This window comes from Syngnathoides biaculeatus, chromosome 14 (genome assembly GCF_019802595.1).
Source record: "Syngnathoides biaculeatus isolate LvHL_M chromosome 14, ASM1980259v1, whole genome shotgun sequence".
Classification (NCBI taxonomy): Eukaryota; Metazoa; Chordata; class Actinopteri; order Syngnathiformes; family Syngnathidae; genus Syngnathoides; species Syngnathoides biaculeatus.
In genome coordinates this window covers 6,606,575-6,629,474 of record NC_084653.1, presented here as the reverse complement: position 1 = coordinate 6,629,474, position 22,900 = coordinate 6,606,575, and the positions used below count along the sequence as shown (strand labels likewise).

The window sequence follows — 22,900 nt, the reverse complement described above, 5'->3', positions numbered from 1 at the left end:
GTTTTATTATTTTTTTAAGTTGTTGCATGTTTCATTAATGATTTTCTGATGTATGATCTTCTTGCAATGCCTGGATATCATTGCTTTTACCTAATCTCTGATCTTCTTGTGGTAAAATTCCACTTTGTTTAACTCAGGTGTTTTGGGGGAGAGGGGGGAATTACGAGCAAGCTGCAGATAAACTGCTGCTCGAGTAATTTTACAAAGCAGTACTATTTTGAATTATTAAAAACATTAAAGAAAAACATGATATGTTTTAGCTGCAGCTATAACAGATTAATAGCATTTCAATACATTTTGATGGAGAAATGTACTTGTCATACAAATAAATCATGAGTACCGCTGTAGCTCCTGTGTCCTGAACAAGCTGTGTATTTTGTTCTTTGAATTTAAATGTCTGATTGCAAAGATTTTTGGGGTTGGTTAAAATTCCCATTTCCAGAACGTGCACATCATTTCCAGCAACTTGTCACATTTGGCTATGCGGCATACTCAATGGCGAGCTGCGTTTTGGAATTCAAGAATTAGGACTTTGACTCCTGTGTGTCAAACTGAAACTAAACTCGTGATCAAATCCTACATATCTGAGCCGATCAGGAGATTAGTATTTGTCCGTGATGCCCATGAGTGCCTAAGTAACAGCTGCATGCAATGTTAAAAGATTGCGCCAATCTGTTAAAAACTGTAACTGCAAATGATTTCAATCAATTTCTAATGCAAAGTGCAAAATCTCCACCGATGATAGTTGTTGACATAAGAACTACTGTCTTTCCTGATCTGGTTCTCTCATGCTCCATGGCGGCCGGCCAGTGTCGGGATTGAAGACGCGATTGTTGAAGGAAAGATTTTTGGCACCGCAAGTTGTTTCAGCCTGGGTCCAAACGTGCCCGTGTACTCAATTGTTTCTACTAAATATTTCAGAAAACACTGGTTTGAAATGATTAGCAGCACAGAGTTGTGAGTACGTGCTTGGCACAAACAGTTGTGGAGCTTTCCTCCCTATTGGTTGGAAAGCTCAATAGGCGTTTGCCACTGCCTGCACAATTAGTACAACCATCTAATGCAATAAACCGTCGTGAAATATCAGAATCGGCAGTAATAAACTGAACGACACGAACACAGCAGGACGAAGTTACTGCAAATGCAAGCGGTACCATTGGAACATCACTCCACCCCAAGATAGCAGAAGGTGGGAAGACGCATTCAGAATTATATTTAGTGATTAAATTGCTGTATAGCTGTCATATAATTACCTTTGAAATGGTGGTCACGCTTGGTCAAGAGTTTCAAGAGTGTCAAGAGGATTTTGAAAATGTTTGTTATCTGACTTTTAAATTGATTTTGTAATGTTGATGTTATTTCTCGCCATCCCAATGTTGTTTATTTTTTCTCTTTGTTCTTATGTGCTTATTTCTGTGTTCCTGCACCTGAATGGATGGGATCGTGCACTCTCGTCTAACCCCTTTCCTCCCTACCTGCCTCACTAATAATGCCTGTCTCTCTTTGTCCCACCCCTTCCTCTCCTCTCCCTTCCACTTTCTGTCCTTTTCTCTTAATGGTGGCTGCTGCTGTGACTGTAATTCCTTCCCCCGTCACTTCTGTCTCCCTGCACCGCCCTCATCAGGCCAGAGGTTTAGCATAATGTGTAACGACTTGGTCCTGTGTGCAGGCTTTCAGATCGACACCCCCGACAGTCAGGGGAGAACCTGCCTGCATGCTGCCGCTGCCGGAGGGTGAGCGCCGTGTTGTGAAAATGTCCCTGTAAAATGTAAATGGAACGTCAAAAATGAATCCAAAAACAATGTTGGTTCATCTCTTTGGCTAGTTTTCACACTGCAGGTCCTTATTATTAATTTACACCTTTAACTCGTTTGAGGGAACCAGTGAAACAGAAAACTAGTGAAACAGGAACTGACTCCTTCCATTTTTAAGAAATATTAAGTATACTCATTGTTATTTCAATATTTCTAAATAATAATAATTGTTTTGCTGTTTTGTTTCTTTTTATTGTGTGCAGCAACGTGGAGTGTGTCAAGCTGCTCTTGATGAGTGGGGGCGACCACAACAGGAGGGACAACTGCGGCAGGTTGGATACGTTGTAGTTGACACGCTCTCACTGATGATGTAGTAGTGAGGGAAAATGAACGAATGAACAGATTTTGCATTTTGATATAAGTTTTTGTTAACTGAAATAAGAGTAAAAACAAGAAAGCTAAAACTGCATTGTCTGTTCCGCTTGTCAAGTGTATGAATCTAAGAATCTCATTTACAGTGCATTGTGAAAGTATTCGGCCCCCTTGAACTTTTCAACCTTTCGCCACATTTCAGGCTTCAAACATGAAGATATAAAATATTTTTTTTGTCAAGAATCAACAACAAGTGTGACACAATTGTGAAGTGGAAGGAAATTTATTGGATATTTTAAACTTTTTTAACAAATAAAAACATGAAAAGTGAGGCATTCATTATCATTTGGCCCCCTTGCATTAATACTTTGTAGCACCACCTTTTTCTGCAATTACAGCTGCAAGTCGCTTGGGGTATGTCTCTATCAGTTTTGCACATCAAGAGACTGCAATTCTTGCCCATTCTTCCTTGCAAAACAGCTCGAGCTCAGTGAGGTTGGATGGAGAGCATGTGTGTGTCCAGGTCTGGACTTTGACTTGGCCATTCTAACACCTGAACACGTTTATTTGTGAACCATTCCATTGTAGATTTGGCTTTATGTTTTGGATCATTGTACTGTTGGAAGATAAATCTCCATCCCAGTCTCAGGACTTTTGCAGACTCAAACAGGTTTTCTTCCAGAATGGTCCTGTATTTGGCTCCATTCATATTCCCTGTACCTGCTGAAGAAAAGCAGGCCCAAACCATGAGGCTGCCACCACGTTTGACAGTGGCGATGGTGTGTTCAGGGTGATGAGCTGTGTTGCTTTTACGCACAACATCGTTTTGCATTGTGGCCAAAAAGTTCAATTTTGGTTTCATCTGATGAGCACACCTGCTTCCACATGTTTGGTGTGTTTCCCAGGTGGCGTGTGGCAAACTTTAAACAGGACATTTTATGGATATCTTTGAGAAATGGCTTTCTTCTGCCACTCTTCCATAAAGGCCAGATTTTTGTAGTGTACGACTGATTGTTGTCCTGTGGACAGACTCTCCGACCTCACCTGTAGATCTCAGTAGTTCATCCAGAGTGATCATGGGCCTTTTGGCTGCATCTCTTCTCCTTGTTCAAGGTGAAAGTTTAGAGGGATGGCTGAGTGTTGGTTGATTTGCAGTGGTCTCCATCCATTTCAATATGATTGCTTGGACAGTGCTCCTTGATATGTTTAAAGCTTGGGAACTCTTTTTGTATCCAAATCTGTCTTTAAACTTCTCCACAACAATATCTCGGACATGCCTGGTGTGTTTCTTGGTCTTCATGATGCTCTCTGCACTTTAAAGTGCCACTGTCATGAAATGCATGATTTTTAGTATGTTATTAATGAAAAAAACAGCAGCCGACATGGACCCATGCGTTTTTTCACCACAAAACGTGTTTTTGTTTTATACAGCTTTTTGTAACTCCCGCCATGAAAATCCTCTCGAGGGATTTGTTTTCGAGAAGAAGCAAGAAGTGACGTACATGGCAGGACCGCCCTCAATTGGACTTGTTTGTTTCGATTAGTTTTACCTCCGGGAAGGTAGCTCGTTGTTCCTTCGTGTTAGCCAAAATGCTGGCTTATTGCATATTCATAAGCTTGCAATAGACCCGGTTCGTCGTGAAAAATGGATTGCATGGGTGCAAAGGACGAGAGCTTCGTGAGTTCCAAATGACAGGTAGGTGTGTACACAGCTACTAAAAATAACAATAGTTGGGGGGGGGGGCGTAATCCATAAACCAGGGTTGCTAAATGTGTCGATGTGCGCATCGGTAGGCTTCCATGCAGCGGCCTCTGCAGGCCTTGTGGATCGCTACCAGCCTTGTCGACAAGGCCGAGCCTTAGCCGGCCTTGTTGACAACGCTGGGGTGGCTCGTTGCCTCGGTGGCTCATTCCCGCAGCGGAAGTGTGCGTTCATCACTGCCGTGCGGAGGTGGATAGGGTTAGGGGAGGGGGTTTGGCTGTGATCGCATGTCATCTAAATATGGGTTGAAACAATAGGGTAATATTGCCCCGGACAATTCACTCGGTTGTGAGATGTTTTCTTCGAAAAGAGCTTCCGTGTCTGAAGGGGCGTGTCTTACAGTAGGGGCCACCGCATGTTTTCAATGGCGAATGTCCGGGGTGACGTCACGGACAGTAAATGCAGGCAATATGCCGACCACTTGGATGCCGAATGAGACTTCCGCAACTTTGCACATGGATGATGCGCTCTCCGTTCATATTTAGTTTTTCATGTCGACATTGAAGTGAATAATCTTATTTATTTTTCATTTCAATATCTATTTTAGAATGTTTATTGGGATGACACTAGACCTTTAAACAGAACCCTGAGACTATTACAGAGCAGGTGCATTTATACAGAGACTTGATTACACACAGGTGGATTCTATTTATCATCATCAATCAACGTTGGATCATTCAGAGATCCTTACTGAACTTGTGGGGGGTTTGCTGCAGTAAAGTAAAGGGGCCAAATAATATTGTGCGCCCCACTTTTCAGTTTTTTTATCTGTTAAAAAACTATAGAATATCCAATAAATTTCGTTCCACTTCACGACAGTGTCCCACTTGTTGTTGATTCTTGACGAAAAATGATTTTATATCTTTATGTTTAAACCCTGAAATGTGGAGAAAGGTTGAAAAGTTCAAGGGCGCCGAGTACTTTCGCAAGCCACTGTATGTCATTTTTACAAATTGAATGTGGAAAAAAAAATCTAAATGAAATCAAAACTTAAATTAATGAAAAATTATTTTTAACCTGGGTCTGTCCATATACATGTATGAATAGAGAGTTGTTTGTCAGTTATTTTAATTTTGGTAGTTTGGGCCTTGGTGCAAGTCTGCACGCCATTGAGTGACATCGTAGTTACAACTGTTAACATACGCGTACATGTTACTTGTTTTTTTCAGGACTCCTCTGCACTATGCCGCCGCCAGCCGGCATTATCAGTGTCTAAAGAGGCTGGTGGCTTGTGGCACTGCCATCAATGCCACCGACAAGTGGGGCCGCTCTGCTCTGCATTACGCTGCAGCTTCGGACCTGGACAGACGGTAATTGGACAACTAAAACACTTTTTAAGACAAAATGTGTAATTTTCTACTCCTGTCCTGTAGGCGGCAGTAATGTTTATTTTAAAACAGTGGGCAACAACATAGACCTCTATACACATACAGTGAAGAAAATAAGTATTTGAATACCCTGCTATTTTGCAAGTTCTCCCAGTTAGAAATCATGGATGGGTCTGAAATTTTCATCGTAGACGCATGTCCTCTGTGAGAGAGATAATCTAAAAATAAAAATCCAGAAATCACAATACAATTTTTTTAATGATTTATCTGTGTGATACACCTGCAAATAAATATTTGAACACCTGAGAAAACCAATGTTAATATTTGGTACAGTAGCCTTTGTTTGCAATTACAGAGGTCAAACATTTCCTGTAGTTGTTCACCAGGTTTGCACACACTGCAGAAGGTATTTTGGCCCACTCCTCCACACAGAGCTTCTCGAGATCAGACAGGTTTCTGGGCTGTCGCTGAGAAACACAGAGTTTCAGATCCCTCCAAAGATTTTCTATTGGGTTTAAGTCTGGAGACTGGCGAGGCGACGCCAGTACCTTGTTATGGTTCTTACGAAGCCACTCCTTTGTTTTCCTGGCTGTGTGCTTCGGGTCATTGTCATGTTGAAAGACCCAGCCACGACCCATCTTCAATGCTCTGACTGAGGGAAAGAGGTTGTACCCCAAAATCTCACAATACATGGCCGCGGTCATACTCTCCTTTCTACAGTGCAGTCATCCTGTCCCATGTCCAGAAAAACACCCCCAAAGCATGATGCTACCACCCCCATGCTTCACAGTAGGGATGGTGTTCTTGGGATGGATGCTGCCTTGAACGCCGACTTATACATCAATGTCAAGTGTGTATTGAATGTGACACCGCCACATGAAGTTGCTGCTTGGAGGTGTAGGAACCATTTTTACTCAAAGTCAGATTGGATTAGGACTAAAGATGGATTTTGATTTTATTTCGCCATTATCACATTATTTTGCAAATAAAACTTGCTCACTTTGTAGCTCTATGAATTCTCTGAAGTCTCAAATGTATGTAATACTATGAGTTTCCGTGGTGAAATCATCCTCTAAGTAATCTTTGATGTTTAACTAAATTGCTGCACAGTAACAAAAATGTTTCCCCACTATATCGCATTTCATCATTCATGCCACTGCTATATCATCTTTGTTTTGAGCAATTGTATTTTATTATATTAGTCCACTCAATGTAATATCCTTCCATATGGGAAAGGAGAGGCACAGTCACCGATGCACTTTTCAGCCATTTACTGAACACCGGGATAACAGTAAAACACATAAAGACTCATTTAAGCCTGTAACAATCATTACTCCATCAAAAAATTAAATGGATACGATAATTTTCATGGACTTGGTAAATTGTCATTGTTTGTGGTGAGCCAGCATGCGGATCACACAGTGAGCTGACAGAGTTGGACGGCAGTGTCTTTTGCCGATTTTGGACTCATGGAACACTGATGGAGCGGTACACTCTTCAAAGTTCACTGTTATGCTCGCCACACCACGAGCTAATGAGCTAACCCACGGGCTAGCGAGTTAAGGAGCAACACAAATGTCACAATACAATACAAAAATGCCTTTTTTTGCATCTTACTCAATAACAAATTGTGGTAAAACTACAACTAGAATCATATTTTTTCTCCCTGCTGCATGAGTAAGTGTTAAATGTGTAATGTGTAGCTACTAACTGTGTAATAAATGTGCAATTGAGGTGTAATTTACTTGCTGGGTTTCAGGCGACGTGTTGCTCTGGAGCCTGAGAGCGAAGGAGTCCAGGCAGAGAGGGAGAAAGAAGCTGCACTGTGAGTCTTAACACTGGGAATTTTCTGTGTTTGTCTGTTTTTGCTTTTTTTTTTTTTTTTTTTTTTTTTTTTTTAGTGAAAACATAACTGAAACGCCCCTCCTCGAGCCGTCACCTTATTGTGGTGGAAGGGTTCGTGTGTCCCGATGATCCTTGGAGCTACGTTGTCTGGTGCTTTGCGCCCCATGTCGGGTCACCTATGGGAAAAAGGTCCTTGGTGAGGGGCCAGACAAAGTCCGACTCTAAAGCCCCTATGATGAGCGAAAATGTTGGCTCTTAGTAATCTTTCATATTTCATCTTTCAAATAAATTGCTACACAGTAACAATAATGTTTCCCAACTATATTGCTGATCTCAACTCGGAATGTTTTGAGTAGGTTGTGGAGAATACTTCAAAGAACAACTCAATTCTACCAACAAGCGGAAGTTCGAGGTCACCGAGGTGGTTAAAAAGCTCTTTGGTGGCAGGGCCCCGGGGGTGGATGAAATTCACCCGGAGTTCCTAAAGGCTCTGGATGTTGTTGGGCTATTCTGGCTGAAATCGGGGACAGTGCTTCTGGATTGGCAGACTGGGGTGGTGGTCCCAATTTTCAAGAAAGGTGACCGGAGGGTGTGTTCCAATTATAGGGGGATCACACTCCTCAGCCTTCTGGTAAGGTCTTTTCAGGGGTACTGGAGAGGAAGGTCCGTCGTAAAGTCGAATCTCGGATTCAGGAGGAACAATGTGGTTTTTGTCCTGGCCCTGGAACAGTGGACCAGCTCTACACCCTCGGCAGGGTCCTCTAGGGTGCATGGGAGTTCGCCCAACTAGTCTACATGTGTTTTGTGGACGTGGAGAAGGCGTTCGACCGTGTCCCTCGGGAGTCCTGTGCGGGGTTCTTTGAGAGTATGGGGTACCAAATCCCCCTGATACAAGCTGTTCGGTCCCAGTACGACTGCTGTTAGAGTTTGGTCCGTATTGCCGGCAATAAGTTGGACTCGTTTCCAGTGAGAGTTGGACTCAGCCAAAGCTTCCCTTTGTCACTGATTTTGTTCACAACTTTTATGGATAGAATCTCTAGGTACAGCCGAGGCATAGAGTGTGTTCGGTTTGGTGGCCTCAGCACTGCATCTATGCTCTTTGCAGATTATATGGTTCTGTTTTCTTCATCAAGCCGTGATCTCCAGCTGTCACTGGAACAGTTCACAGCTGAGTGTGAAGCGCCTGGGATGAGAATCAGCACCTCCAAATTTGAGACCATGGTCCTCAGTCGGAAAAGGGTGGCGCGCCCTCTCCGGGTCGGGGATGAGATCCTGCCTCAAGTGGAGGAGTTCAAGTATCTTGGGGTCTAGTTCACATATGAGGGAAGAAGGGAGCGGGAGATCAACAGACAGATCGATGCAGCTTCTGCAGAGATGCAGACTTTGTATCGGTCCGTTGTGGTAAAGATAGATCTAAGTCGAAAGGCCAAGCTCTCAATTTACCAGTCGATCTACGTTCCTACCCTCACCTATGGGCACAAGCTCTGGGTCTTGACCGAAAGAACAGATCCTGGATACAAGCAGCCAAAATGAGTTTTCTCCGCAGGGTGTCTGGGCTCTCCCTTATAGATAGGGTGAGAAGCTTGGTAATCCGGGAGGGGGCTCAGTGTCGAGTTGCTGCTCTTCCGGATGAAGGAGCCAGATGAGCTGGCTGGGGCAACTGATTCGGATGCCTCCCGGACGCCTCCCTGGTGAGGTCTTCCGGGCATGTCCCACCAGAAAGAGACCCCGGCGATGACCCAGGACACACTGGAGAGACTGTCTCTTGGCTGGCTTGGTAACACCTCGGGATCCCTCTGGAAGAGCTGTAAGAAGTGGCTGGGGAAAAGGAAGTCTGTTATCCGTCCTGAAGCTACTTCCCCCGGAACCCGACCTGGAGAAGCGGTAGAAAAAGGATGGATGGATGGATGGATCACTGAAACAGAATTGGGTGGGTGAAAGAGTTACCTGAAAAGTGTTGAAAAGGAGCAAAGTACATATACTTTTTAAATAACTTAATTTTTTTCAGGCATTTGTAATTTACTCGAGTTTTTATTTTTCTGATGATTTTTTTTTAAATACTTTTGCCCCGTACAGTTAAAGACAGATACCTGTACGTTCTCTTCCTTACTTTGGTAAAAGAGGCATATTGCTTTTGAAAATGTTGGCGGAAGACGTAAAAAAGGAATAAAGATGGGTAAAGTCAAGAACATTCAAGAGCTTGCTTGAGATGTTGTGGTCTTTGAAGGCCGGAAATAAAAGGGACAGTGGCGACATGGAGGAATTTTAACCTTTCAGCATTAACAACAGTAACGTTACAGATTCAGACAAGCACGATATTTCCCATCCATGGCCTTATTTACAATTTATTTTTATGTCGGTCACAAAGATGAGTCCTCAGGTGTTTTAGCACAGTGAAAGTTCGAACTCTTTTACTGCCAACCCTCTCAGTGAACATGAATACAATATCTGACTTCAATAGCTGTCAATGGCAGTGAATGAGCGGGATACTATTTTGTGTGCAGAATTTTTTTTTGGGACCAAGTTATCAAAATGGGTGTTGGGTAAAAGTGATTACAAATATTTTTCACTTTTGTACTTTAAATATATCTACGCTACAAAGCCTGTACTTTTTTTGTTTTGTTTTAAAATTTTCATTAAAGTAGTTGAATCAGAACTTCTGCTTCCCCCAGAGTAGTGTTTTACAGTATTTTCTTTAATTCTACTTAAGATCAACGTTGGACTCATTAAAAAAAAAAAACATCTGTCACGGAGAAGTTTACCGAAATTTAACACGCTTTGTGTACGGAGGAGCCACCTCGCTTTTTTTCCCAATCATAGTTAATGAATGGAAGTTTGTGTAAAACCAGGGTCATTTATTTAAATATTGGTATTTGTATTGAAAAAAAACCTGAGTGGCTCCATTGCTCCATGGGATTTATTCTTGATTAAGAAGAGATCCAGCAACAAAGTATTTGTATGCGTCCAGACTTTTTTACACTTTCAAACTCTTCCGTGTAAATCTTGCCGACTTACTCACCAGATACATTAGTAGATCCAGTTGTCCAAGACAAGCAGGAGGCGAGTAATAGTCCAATTTCTTATTGGCGTAAACATCGACTTCGCCATGAAATATGGGTCCTCCATGTCAAGTGTTTCTCATTTTTTAACATACTTTCGTTTATGATCACCTCCTAAATGTTTAAGGGTATCGGACAAAACTCTGGGCGTCGTACTATAAAATGTATTTTTGCGTCGTCTCCAATGGACTTAGCATTGAAGAATGGTTTATTTGACCGACAGTTCCGGCCAGAGACGTGATTTGATGACGTAGGTGCATGAACTCTATAGTACCACAATGTGCCGTGACATGCTGAGCAGCACAGAACTCAACTAGAAGATATGCACCAAAATTAACAAGAAGAAGGTCCCTAACTAATAGTCTGGTGTCCAACAGTAGCAGTCATTAGTATTGGCATTGGTCTCTATATCCAGCGATAAATTAGGTTTCCGTGTAACACTTACATACAAGTCCCGATTAACACCAATTTTGGAACCTTTCGTCAGATTTTCTTCATGCTTCAGATTGGATAACATTGACATGGAATGTAGGGATAAGGTCAGAACCAGCACTTGACAACCTGTTACCGCCATCCTGTTTGGCAGATGTTTGGAATTCCTGCTTCAGAGTGGAGCGACGGCCTTGCTCAAAGACAAACAAGGATACAGTCCTGTTCACTATGCTGCAGCCTATGGACACAAGCGCTGCCTGGAGCTGGTCAGTACACACAGACACACACACGCGCACGCGCACACACATGTGATCTCCAATTCTAGACAGGTTGGATCCATTGACACCATGTGATCTTGCAGGTGCTAAGCAGAGACGACGGTTACCACGACGACCTCGAATCCCCCAATACCAGGAGCCCCCTGCACCTTGCCGTGAGTCGAAATACTGTGCATGCAATATACATACATAATACACAATACCAATAGAGTCAAAAACTACTTCTTGACGTATAAAACAGCTTAATATTTACTTCTTGTTAAATAAATAAAAAATCATGTTTTGTTAATCCTAAATACAAATGACTTTACTGAAATGTTAAAATGAAAACATGTTAAATAAAAATGATTTCCTTTCTACTTTCTGTTAAATAAAACCAACTTTTTGTTTACTTCCTTCTTGGCTCCAAGTAATAAGTGAAAGAACAATATAAAATGAAGACATAATGAAAAAAAGAATGAAATACAGCAAAGGAATGTCAAAAAAATAACACATCCTGTTAAAAAACAACTGATTCCTTCTTGTTTTCTAAGGTGGAGGAAAGCTTTGTTTGCACAATAATATTGTTTATGTATAATATTGAGCAATATTTAGATGCTGTTATGTCATCATTCCGTCTTTTTAAATTGCATTGATTAAAAAAAAAAAATTATATCCAATATTCCGTCCATGACCCGTGCCAGAATCCACAGTCGTTCATATTCCAGTCCAACATTTGCAAGCGAGGTGGAAGACTAGATACACGTCTGTTGATTGGTCGAATGTGTTCCCCCTGACCAATGAAAATGCTTGTTGTATACGAGGCAGTTTATGGGGCCATTTGCAAGTAAAGACAATGGCGGCGCTCGAGAGGAAAGACTCCTCTCAAGTCAAAGAAATTGATAGATATTGACAGACCCCTAGATATTGTTCAGTCTTTTTTCATTCAGTCAAATCACGTCTGCTGTTAGTTTCAGAAAAACTCACTTATCCACTCCTTTTGTACGTAAGCTTTTCAGTTTGACTTTGGTGTTACCTTGGTGTCAAGGAAACTATTTGAACAATTTAATTTGACAAAAACAAACATTTTGTCACACTGCTGTGACATCTTGGTGTTAAGGAACGACAGTGATACCTCGGTTCTCGATCACAAGCTGTTCCAGAAAACGGTTTGAGAAGTGATTTGTTCGAAAACCGAATCGATGTTTCCCATTACAATGAATGGAAAAAGAAATAATGCATTCCAAGCCTAAAAAATGGGGCTTTTTAAAGCATTTTTTTTAGCTTTTCCTGATAATAAACTGTATAGTAGAAATACATGTGTAGTTTAAATACTTTATATCATACAATAATTTAAGAAATATATTTATTTTTTGCTTAAAATATATGCTTTAGTAGTCGAGTATGCAAGACTGGGAGTGCATTTCCGGATCTGTAGCGACTCGGCCCCCAGCCTACACTTTTTTATTGACAAAAATGCAGAATAACTTTAAACAAGCAGCTTGCCTTCTTTGGAGCCATGATTTAGGGTTAATATGGTAGTACTTGATAAGAAGAAAAACAACAGTCACTACTGGGACACGCCTGTGTACAGAGGCTGGGTTATACAGAATAACAAAAGTGTGCTGGTTGCGCCGTCCGCGTTATGTCATTTCCATTTTTTTCTGGGGGGTGTTGGAATTGACAATAACAAAGTGCGTCGTGGGTGGGTCAACTGCTTGCGCCATGCGCATTATGCTATTTCCGTGTTTTTTCGGGGGGTGTTCGAATTGACAATGACAAACAACGGTCCTCAGATGCGCTCAGGGAATGTGCAATTCTGATGAAAGATATCCTGTTAGGTTACAAGGGCCCCGGTAGATTAATTTTCCGAAGCCTAAAACACAGTTGACAAAGTGTATACGATTGATTAAGGCTTGCGGAAGACTGCACGTAGAACTAAATGTGAACAATGTCAACAAACACAAGGCTGTATGTTCGAAGGTAAGGGAGGGAGAAGCATCTTCTCTGAGTTTCATTGAATCATTATCAGTGCTTTATACATTGCAGGAGAAAAACTTTGTTAGTGTATCACTGACCTGCTGAATGAAGTGTGGAATGTTTAATGCCGAAGAGTCAGGTTAGGGATACGTAAATGCGTGATGTCATGCAAGAGAAATGTCTATTTGCCTATTTGTATCACATCAGACTTTTAAGACAGCACTGAGTTTATTACGAGCCAAGTCAAATTAATACACCCAGTTATTAATCACCATTGTTTAAATGCACTTGGAGAAAATTGAACCTGACTTACTTATAAAGACTACAATGATATTACTCACGATCTTTCCAAGTAAAGAGTACTCACCCTGCTTTACATGTGCAGTACGATTCCACTATTTTATCCTGTTGGATTTCAATATGAAGTTTGTGAGGCGTTTTTTGCATCAATCGCCAACATTTCACTGTAACTGACATTGCGTCCTGCTCCGTCCCAAATCTTAATTCTGTTTAAATATCCTTGCGTGAAATAGTTGAGACCTCTCTGTAGAACTCTCTTGGACAAGTCTGACCTATTTGGCAAAAACATACCACAATATTATCTGGAATACGCGTTAGAGAATCAATTTCAAACCTGTTCTGTTCATTCGCCATTTTGGAAGCTTGTGGGACATGGCAAATGTAGCTAAGGGGGGCGGAGCTTAAGATCGTCAGTCAGAAAGGTCCATTGCTTGTGACTTTACTACTGTATAATATTTATGGTATTACAGTAAAACAAGCCACCAAGTACTTTTTTTAATTGGGGCACTTACACGTATTTAACCGAGGCACAGAGGCCACGACAGTAAAATCTTGTTCATCGCAGTTGATTTGTTCCAGAACTACCTGCAGTCGGGGAATGTGCTTGAGAGAACATTTAAAGAATGTTATAAATAGCTCCATCCCACCATGAAGACATTTCAACTTTATGAAATGCAAGAACACGCAAAATTGCAGGTTTAAGTTGTCAAGAAAATGCTAACTACCTGTGTGATAGATATGTCCTTTCATGAGTTGGGGTGGGTGGGCTGGCATGTGACGCGAGCTGGTTGACTCGACTTCCACATGAGTGAAGCGTCGTTGTGGTCGTGTCATTGCTTGGGGGATGCATGGCTCCTAATGCAACTGCTTTCTTTGTGTTTATTGATCGTGTGCAAAAAGTGTGCAGTTTTTGTGGCAATATTATCTGTTCAAATTCAGCCAAATGCTTGAGAACTCATTGGAGAAGACTGGCAGTTGAGCCCTGGCAGATCTGGTGATGTCTATACCTTCAAAACTTCAGACCATAATTAACTCATTTGTCCCATGACTTTTGGTTCCCTTAAAAAGTAGGCTGTACTGTTGTCTATACAAGTGGTGTGCTGTTTGGGCCTTCAGAGCCTTCTCTGCTGAACCAAGCACTGACCCACAATTACATTCATCTCTCAATCCATTCATTTTCTGCACTGCTTATCCTCACCAAGATCTCTTGTGTCCTGGAGCCTATCCCAACTATCATCGGGGGGTGAGAGGCAGGGTACACCCTGAACGAGTTGCCAAACAATTGCTTGGCACATACAAGCAAGAAACCATTCACAATCAAATTAACACCTCCGTGAAATTTAGAGTCTACAGTTAACCCACTATGTACAGTGTATTTTTGGGGATTTGGGATGAAACCAGAATACCGAGAGAAAACATGCAAACACCACACCCCTGAGGTCGGGATTTGAACACCGGTCCTCCAAACTGTGAGGTATAGGTGCTAAACAGTCGATCGCTGTGGCGCCCCCACCATTACAATGTAATTAAATTATATATTTATAAATACTTTTATTTGCAACCGTCTTTTGTTTTCATTTCACAGCATGTGTGCATGCGCTTTGCTTTCTGGACGACACTGTATATGCTGCAAAACAGCGGCAAAGCTTTATTTTTTTCTTAATGAAATGCCTCAACTCACTTCAACATAGTTCCTGAGCACCTAGATGCCACATGATTTTACCAAGGTAATGATTTAATTGCTATGGCCTGAGCATAAAAATACTCACTAGGATAGGTTAAAAAAATAAGTCTGAATGCTAAGCAAGGAAGATGTGTGTTTTTCACTGTATGCTGTAAAAAAAAAAAAAAAAAACTACAAACCACAGAATCCCTCAATGTAGTGGGTATAAAACAAAACAAAAAGACTTCATACTACGCTGTAGTGGGGGCGCAATAGATAAAAGCGGTATAGCAGGAAAATGGTGGACTGGAGTGAGCCAGTCATTTGATTTGTGTTGGGTTTGTGCAGGCATACCACGGCCACACTCAGGCCCTCGAGGTGCTGCTGCAGGGGGAGAGGGATCCGGACCGGGGGGACGAATACGGCCGGACCCCCTTGGCTATGGCAGCACTCCGAGGCCACGCAGACTGTGTTCACATTCTCCTCGGCCACGGGGCGTCGCCGTGCACATGCGACACGCAGCACAGGCGCACTCCCGTTCACCTAGCAGGTCTGGGCCAAAGTTGGAAGATGTGTTTGAGCTATGAGCTAACCGTGTGCTCACATGGTGCTTCTATGCCGCTCTGCAGTGATGAATGGTCACGTGACGGGTTTGCGCCTTCTGCTGGATGAATCAGACACCGCGGATCTCGCAGATGCTGCCGACTCTCAGGGACAGTGAGTAATTTCCCAGTCCACACGCGCACGCACACAAACACGTGCACACACACCACCTCCATGTGTATACAGGACACCTCTGATGCTAGCTGTGGCGGGGGGTCACGTTGACGCTGTGTCGCTGCTGCTTGAGCGGGAGGTGGACGTCAACATGGCCGACAAGCATGGCATGACCGCATTGCACATCGGGGTGAGTGAGCCTCACATCACTTTGATAATTTACTTTTGATGATTCGCTTGAATCCAGTGGTGTCCAAACTATGGTCCCTGGGGGATTTACAACCCGATGTCCATATACCAAAATGATTTGTAACATCCATCCATCCATTATCTTTAGCCACTTATCCTCACAAGTGTCGCTGGAATGCTGGTGCCTATCCGAACTGTCATTGGGCAGGAGGCAGGGTACACCCTAAACTGGTTGCCAGCCAATTGCGAGGCACATAGAGACAAACAGCCACACTCACAATCACACCTTGGGGCAATTTAGAGTGTCCAATTATGTTGCACGTTTTTGGGATGGGGAGGAAACCAGAGTGCCCGGAGAAAACCCACACACATGCAAACATGCAAACTCCACATAGGTGGGGCCGGGATTTGAACCTCGGTCCTCAGAACTGTGAGGCCAACGCTCTAACCACTTGCACCACCGTCCCTACACTCACTTCCAGTCAGTTCTGGTACTGGCCTATAAATCACTAAATGGTTTAGGTCCAGAATACATGAAAGAGATGGTAATGGAATACTAACCCAGTAGGGCTCTGAGATTGACAGACTCAGGTCAATTAGTGGAGCGCAGAGTCCAAAGCAAACTTGGTGAAGCAGCACTTAGCTATTAATCTGCCCACAAATGAAATTAGTTGCCAGCAGAAATGACGTCACCCCCAAGTGTAAATGTTTTTAAATTCAGGTTAAAAGCTTTTTTCTTTTTCAGGTATTTCCATTTTCAAACGATATTTCTTGCACTGTACGCTGTTTTAATTGTACTTTTATCACGCTTTTTTCTCTGTTTTAAATGTTGATTTCTTTGTTTTTAAATGCTTTTAACCATGTAAAGCACACTGTGTTACCTTATTTATGAAATGTGCCCTGTGAATAAATTTGCTTTGCTTTGCTTAGTAAAGTAGAATAAATGTATAGAATTTTTTTTCAAGATGTCCTTGAATATTTCTTCTTCTGTTTTTTTTCATCTTATTAGATAAATATTCGTTCCAGGTGATGTACATGACAGTTACTGTATATGCTGTTCTATTGCGTTTATGGTTTCTATAAGGTAATAATACAAATAAGCAATGCAGCGCTTTGAGTGTACAGACAATGTTTTAAGTAAGATTTTAAAAAATGCCATTTGATGTTTTCCCCTAGTGGCTGAATTTCCACGTTTGTTCCTTTGCAGCTGCTGTGCGGCCAGGAGGAGTGCGTCCAGTGTCTGTTGGAGCAGGAGGCGTCCATCTTGTTGGGCGACGCACAAGGTCGCACCGCCATCCACCTGGCGGCGGCAAGAGGCCACGCCTCCTGGCTGAGCGAGCTGCTCGGCATGGCCTGCCCCGAACCGGACTCGCTGCCCCCACTCCGAGACCATCGCGGGTACACGCCGCTGCACTGGGCCTGCTACCACGGTTGGTGTTTGGACGCTGGTGTGACTGGGAACAGTCTATTTGCGTGTTCTTATTTTGATTTTGCAAATGCCGGTGTGTGTGTGCATTTGTGTGTGTGTGTGTGTAGGCCACGAGGGCTGCGTGGAAGTACTACTGGAGCAGAAAGGGTGTCGTTGCATTGATGGGAACCCGTTCACGCCACTGCACTGTGCTGTGTAAGTTTGCTGCTGCTTATGCACTCTTCTAATAAAACTACCTTTTTTGAAGATTGATAAATGATATTTAAACATCCATCCATCCATTTTCTTTTACCGCTTATCCTCACGAGGGTCGCAGGGAGTGCTGGAGCGTATCCCAGCTGTCAACGGGCAGGAGGCAGGGTACACCTTGAACTGGTTGCCAGCCAATCACAGGGCACATGGAGACAAACAGCCGCACTCACAATCACACCTAGGGACAATTTAGAGTTTCCAATTATTGTTAACGTGTAATTTTTGGGATGTGGGAGGAAACCAGAGTTCCCAGAGAAAACCCACGCAGGCACGGAACATGCAAACTACACACTGGTGGGTCTGGGATTGAACCTGGGACCTCAGAACTGTGACGCCAACGCTTTACCAGCTGAACCATCGTGCCGCCAGATTTGAACATGCTTTTTATAATTATTACTGCTATCAACCCTCTCCAAACTGGCAAAATCTGATGATTAATTCATTTTTTTTTCATACAAACACATTACAACGTAAGACAAAGATAATCAAAGAAACAAAAACAATAATTTTGTTGTAAAGTTAGATACTAAAAGACAAAATATAAAAGTCATATATTCTGCCTTCTGCTATGAGCGCTAAGAAACCAAAATGATTTTTTATTTTAGTCATCAAATCTTTGTATAATTAACCGGCTAATTAATGAGTTATCAGAATTGTGTTCCTGGCACAATCGCACTTCTTTTTTTTTTTCTTAAACATCATAGTTCACCTAAAACTGTCATGGTAAATGATAGTAATGATAGTAATAGTATAGTAATGATAATATAGTATAGTAATGATAATAGATAGTATAGTAGTATGAGAGTAGTAATGATAGTATGATAGATTGTAAATTATAGTCTTTATTTTTTTTTTTTTTATGCCACTGATATAATGACCCTAGATGATAAAGAATTGTACACATCTTACAAATTCTGCCCTGGTAATCAAAGATATTATCAGAAGTGTGGGATGTTCTCTCATTTAACTGCTTCAGAAAAATAAAGTTGTTTAAAATCAACATCTTGACACAACATCGAAGTCTTAAACAACTTTTCATATTTCAGTTGAACAAATCATGACAAGTGAACCGTTGCAGAGATTGTTTGTACAAAACCTTTGATTTTTTTCAAAATGACATTTCAAATATATTCAAACATTAATAAGTGCTCCCAGTGGGAACTTCCCCCTGAGAAGAACCAAGAAAAATGACTCAACGTTCAATTTAAGCACTATTTGTTCTGTATGTTCTCTGCATTTTCGGCTTTTTCTCAGTCTTTACCTCGACTTTAAGTGCAGAATCTGTTTCTCTCATTTCTTTTCGTCCCTGGGTAGTCTGCTTGCGGTTATTTCAGTGATTACCGCTTTCAATACAGATTTGGTAGGTGATTGATTTGGGGCACTGCACTCGCATAAGATTGGTCGGTAAGGTTCATCACGACCGTATAGCCTCTAATGCCACGCTGCTTAAGATAGAACCGCCCTTTGTGTCTTGAATCATAAACATTTTTTTTTTTTTAACCGTGGTGTGGGTCTTCAGGACGCAGAGATGAAGCAGTTTGTGACTTCCTGTTTTAACGACGTCACCGTGATCAAGCATACCAGAATGAGCTGTTTAACTCCTTGGCTCGCTAGCTATTTAGCGAAGTAATAAGTAATTAGCTTGGCTAAAGTGTCCCAGTTCTTTTCATCAACGGAGGTAAAGCTGTTCCGCCAGCAGCTTGTTGAAACATGAGTAGCCTGCTGGCTGTTACCACAACAACTACACTTTATCAAGTCTGGAAAAATTAATAGAACTATATCTCACCAACGTCTGCCTCGGATTGGGTAGCACCAAGAGAGGTCTCGTAGGTTTAATGGCTAATGACTTGCTGGAACGCTTCAGCTATACAGTATACACATGTAGGTAAGCAATGCTGTGTCTGTGGCTGCAGATTCAGCATTTTTGCTCATCATCGGTCTTTTTTTGCATCTCAGACAACGGGAAGCAAATCAAACAAAATCCCTGTAATTGGTTAATAAATGCCACAAAATGGCACCAAAGCACTATTTTTTGTCTAAATAAAACTCAACCTACTTCAACACAGTTGTTTGATACCAAAACACCACAAGATTGTTGCAAAGCGCTGTTAGTTTTTGTTAAAATGAACTGTTCTACTTACTTCAGCATCAAAGTATTGCTTTGGCCCGACCAAAAAAAAAAAAAAAACTCCAAATACAAGGAAGGGCTGTTTTTTTCCCCCTGTAAATAACAGTACATGTTCTACCAGAAATAATTTGGAAACGCTGGACTGTGAATAATTCTGGTGTTCACCGGACAGAACTGATACAAAATAAGTAAATTAATAAAAAAACCAAAAATCAGTGTTCCATAATTTTTCCCATGAGGCAAATTTCAACTCCTTTGCTGTCTAACAGGGTAAACGACCATGAGGCCTGTGCATCTTTGCTGCTGGAGGCGATGGGATCAGACATCACCGGCTGCAAGGACGATAAGGACAGGTGTGTGTATTCGGAGTCACTTGTTATATAGTCAGGTTGCCATTTTGTAGTGCTTTTAGAATGTGTTATGAGTGCAGGTTTATCCCATGTTTATTACCCTTAATGCAGTGGTTTTCAAACTGACACCACTGATGCCCAGTCGAACGCCACAGGAACTCAAGTGTATCGAAATGTTCATAAATATAGTATCAAAAAGAAGAAAACATTTCAACTAGAGGCGAATCTGTGGAACGGTAAACGACCAACTTGATGCAGTGTTGCATTTTGAAGGGGATGAAAACGGGATATAAATTGCAACGTAAAAAGGCTTTGACTGATTCATGCACGCACATAAGATAAAAATTATGAAACGGTGTTACCTTGACTTGTGAGTGCCAAACCGTAATTAGTTTTTGGGGGATTATGAGCCGTGCCTGGTTGACTGTTTCTTGAGGTTGTGCAAGTAATGTCATTTTATTGGCTTCTTCTCTTACTCCTTCAGGACTCCCCTCCATGCAGCAGCGTTCTCGGGTCACGTGGACTGTGTCCAGCTGCTCCTTTCCCACGATGCACCAGTCGACGCCGTGGACCAATCTGGTCGCACCGCACCGATGATGGCAGCTGAGAAGGGCCGCGTCGGGGCCCTCGGTATACACCTTTGACATCCCGTCACGTTTTACCTGTTGACAAAACCACATTTTTGTTGATTTATTGTCTGTATGCATCTTGGTGCAGAGGTTCTGATAAACAGCGCCGCCAGCTGCCTCCATTATGCCGACAAAGACGGCAACACCGCCCTGCATCTAGCATGTAAAAATGTAAGTGTCCACACGGGGGACTCCATTGGAAGCTCCATTCCATGATCAAATAAAATGAAGTCACTTGCGGGTGGAAAAAACAAGTCTTAGGAAAAGGTGCAATCAGTCTATTCAAATTGATGACATGTTAGCATTTGATCAATTACCACAAGAAATAACACACAAAAACCCTTATCAATCAGTCTTGGCACTTTTGTTACATTAGGTTATCATCGTTCTGCCATTACAACTGGTATCGTGTTAGCATTTAATCAGTTTTCTTTAAAAAAGATTTTACATGCGGATACAGGCAAGCAAGTTTATTTGTATAGCACAGATCAATGACAAGGTGGTTCAAAGATAAATACAAATAGGATTCAAAGTTAACACAAAAAGAGATGAAAAATAATTTAAAATCACTCGTTAAAATCTGATTACATTTAGATAACTATTAAAAAGCAGCTGAGAACAGGTGTGTCTTCAACCTGGATTTAAATACAGTAAGGTTTTTCAGCTGAGTTTAGGATTTCTGGGAGTTTGTTCCAGACTTGGAGGGCATAGCAGCTTATTGTATGGTTCTAACCCTGGGAACTGATTTTTTTTTTTAAAAAAAAAGGAAAAACAGATCCAGGTGACCTGAGAGATTTGGAGGGTTAATTTTGGGACAGGAGGTAACTAATGCATTTTAAAAGATTGATTAAAAAAAAAGTCAGATCTAGAAAAAAAAAGGTAAAGCTTGTAGACCTGAGAACACCATACCAACTGTGAAGCGTGGAGGTGGCAGCATCATGTTGTGGACCTGTTTTGCTTCAGCAGGAACTGGAGCTCTTCATAAAATAAGACGGCATCATGAAGAAAGAACATTACATGGAGAAATTAAAGCAATATCTCAAGACGTCAGGCAGGAAACTAAAACCTGGGCGCAAATGGGTCTTCCAAATGGAGAATGACCCTAACCGTACTGCCAAAATGGTTCAAAAGTGGCTGGAGTGTAACAAAAGTCAATGTCTTGGAGTGGTCATCACAAAGCCCTAATCTGAAATGAATCCAAAATTTGTGGGCAGATCTGAAAAGGAGGTGGTGCAACTGTAAAGAGTTGGCCTCACAGTTCTGAGGTCCTGGGTTCAATACCGGCCCTGCCTGTGTGGAGTTTGCATATTCTAAACACTCTAAATTGCCCTGAGGTGTGATTGTGAGTGTGACTGTTGTCTGTCTACCTGCGATTGGGTGGCAACCAGTTCAGGGTGTACCCCGCCTCCCGCCCGTTGACAGCTGGGATAGGCTCCAGCACTCCCGAGACCCTTGTGAGGATAAGAGGCTAAGAAAATGGATGGATGGATGGATGGATGGATGGATCCGAAATGGTGTGTGTGAGCAAGGGAACCTGCAAACCTGACTCAATTTCATCAGTTCTGTCAAGATGATTGGGCCAGGACTCCAGCAAAGTACTGTCAGAAGCTTGTGGAAGGTTACCCAAAACATTGGACCCAAATTGTGGTAGTTTAAAGGAAATGCTACTCGATACTAAGGAAATGTATGTCAACTTTTGACCTGGAAGAAAAAGAAAAAAGAAGTTCTCTTATTATTGTTGCATTGAAGAAAATAAAATAATTTCGGTGATCCTGACTGACCTGAAACAGAAGAGTTTCGTCTGATTTGACTTCAGACAGTGAGACAAAAATGAAATCTGTTTTTTCACCGTAAACGTCTGGCTTCAACTGTGTGTGTACAGTATATATTAAGAATACACTATACTCAACAGAGATGCTGATTAATGAATGTATGAATGTGTGCACATTGCTATAGATGTGTTTTGTTTGTGGAATTTGGCCTTTCCAAGTTTTGCACTGACCAACCAATCAGAGGACAAAAAATGCTGCCATTATTACGGGCCACCTAGCTTTCCTTGTGTGACGGCTTTGATTCTGCTCCTTTATTGGAACTAGTACCACTACTAATATTGTTTTAAATGACATGGTTACATGACTAACTTATTAGGATATGTGACCTCATCCAGGGAATGGAAGACTGTGTCCTCCTTATTCTGGAGAAGTTGTCCGATTCTGCGCAAATAAACGCCACCAACGCTGCGCTACAAACGTGAGCTTCTCGCCGCAAAACCTAAATGAATAATCCCTCATGTAATTTATGACGTCCTTAATGAGGCTGTTTCTTATCAGGCCTCTGCACCTTGCAGCTCGTAGCGGACTCAAACAGGCAGTGCAGCAGCTGCTGTCCCGAGGAGCCAACATTCAGACCATGGACGAGAATGGTAGGAAAGACCGTTCTGGCCCAACAATACGC

At 42.0% G+C, this 22,900-nt stretch overlaps 1 protein-coding gene across 6 annotated transcripts in view; it reads left to right on the top strand.

Annotated features, from left to right (window-relative positions):
- Positions 1–22,900, top strand: part of ankrd44 (ankyrin repeat domain 44) — a 62,421-nt gene that overhangs the window by 32,811 nt on the left and 6,710 nt on the right. For all 6 annotated transcript variants that reach the window (XR_009798123.1, XR_009798121.1, XR_009798122.1 and 3 more), the window contains exons 12-27: positions 1,670–1,733; positions 2,018–2,086; positions 5,058–5,198; positions 6,976–7,041; positions 10,707–10,818; positions 10,914–10,985; positions 15,101–15,302; positions 15,382–15,469; positions 15,542–15,659; positions 16,866–17,088; positions 17,195–17,282; positions 19,737–19,820; positions 20,302–20,447; positions 20,535–20,617; positions 22,614–22,696; positions 22,777–22,868. Coding sequence is in view for 3 of the 6 variants with exons in the window: in XM_061841591.1 (XP_061697575.1) it covers positions 1,670–1,733; positions 2,018–2,086; positions 5,058–5,198; positions 6,976–7,041; positions 10,707–10,818; positions 10,914–10,985; positions 15,101–15,302; positions 15,382–15,469; positions 15,542–15,659; positions 16,866–17,088; positions 17,195–17,282; positions 19,737–19,820; positions 20,302–20,447; positions 20,535–20,617; positions 22,614–22,696; positions 22,777–22,868 (1,731 nt within the window). In the remaining 3 variants the exon portion in view is untranslated. The remainder of the gene's footprint in view (positions 1–1,669; positions 1,734–2,017; positions 2,087–5,057; positions 5,199–6,975; positions 7,042–10,706; positions 10,819–10,913; positions 10,986–15,100; positions 15,303–15,381; positions 15,470–15,541; positions 15,660–16,865; positions 17,089–17,194; positions 17,283–19,736; positions 19,821–20,301; positions 20,448–20,534; positions 20,618–22,613; positions 22,697–22,776; positions 22,869–22,900) is intronic.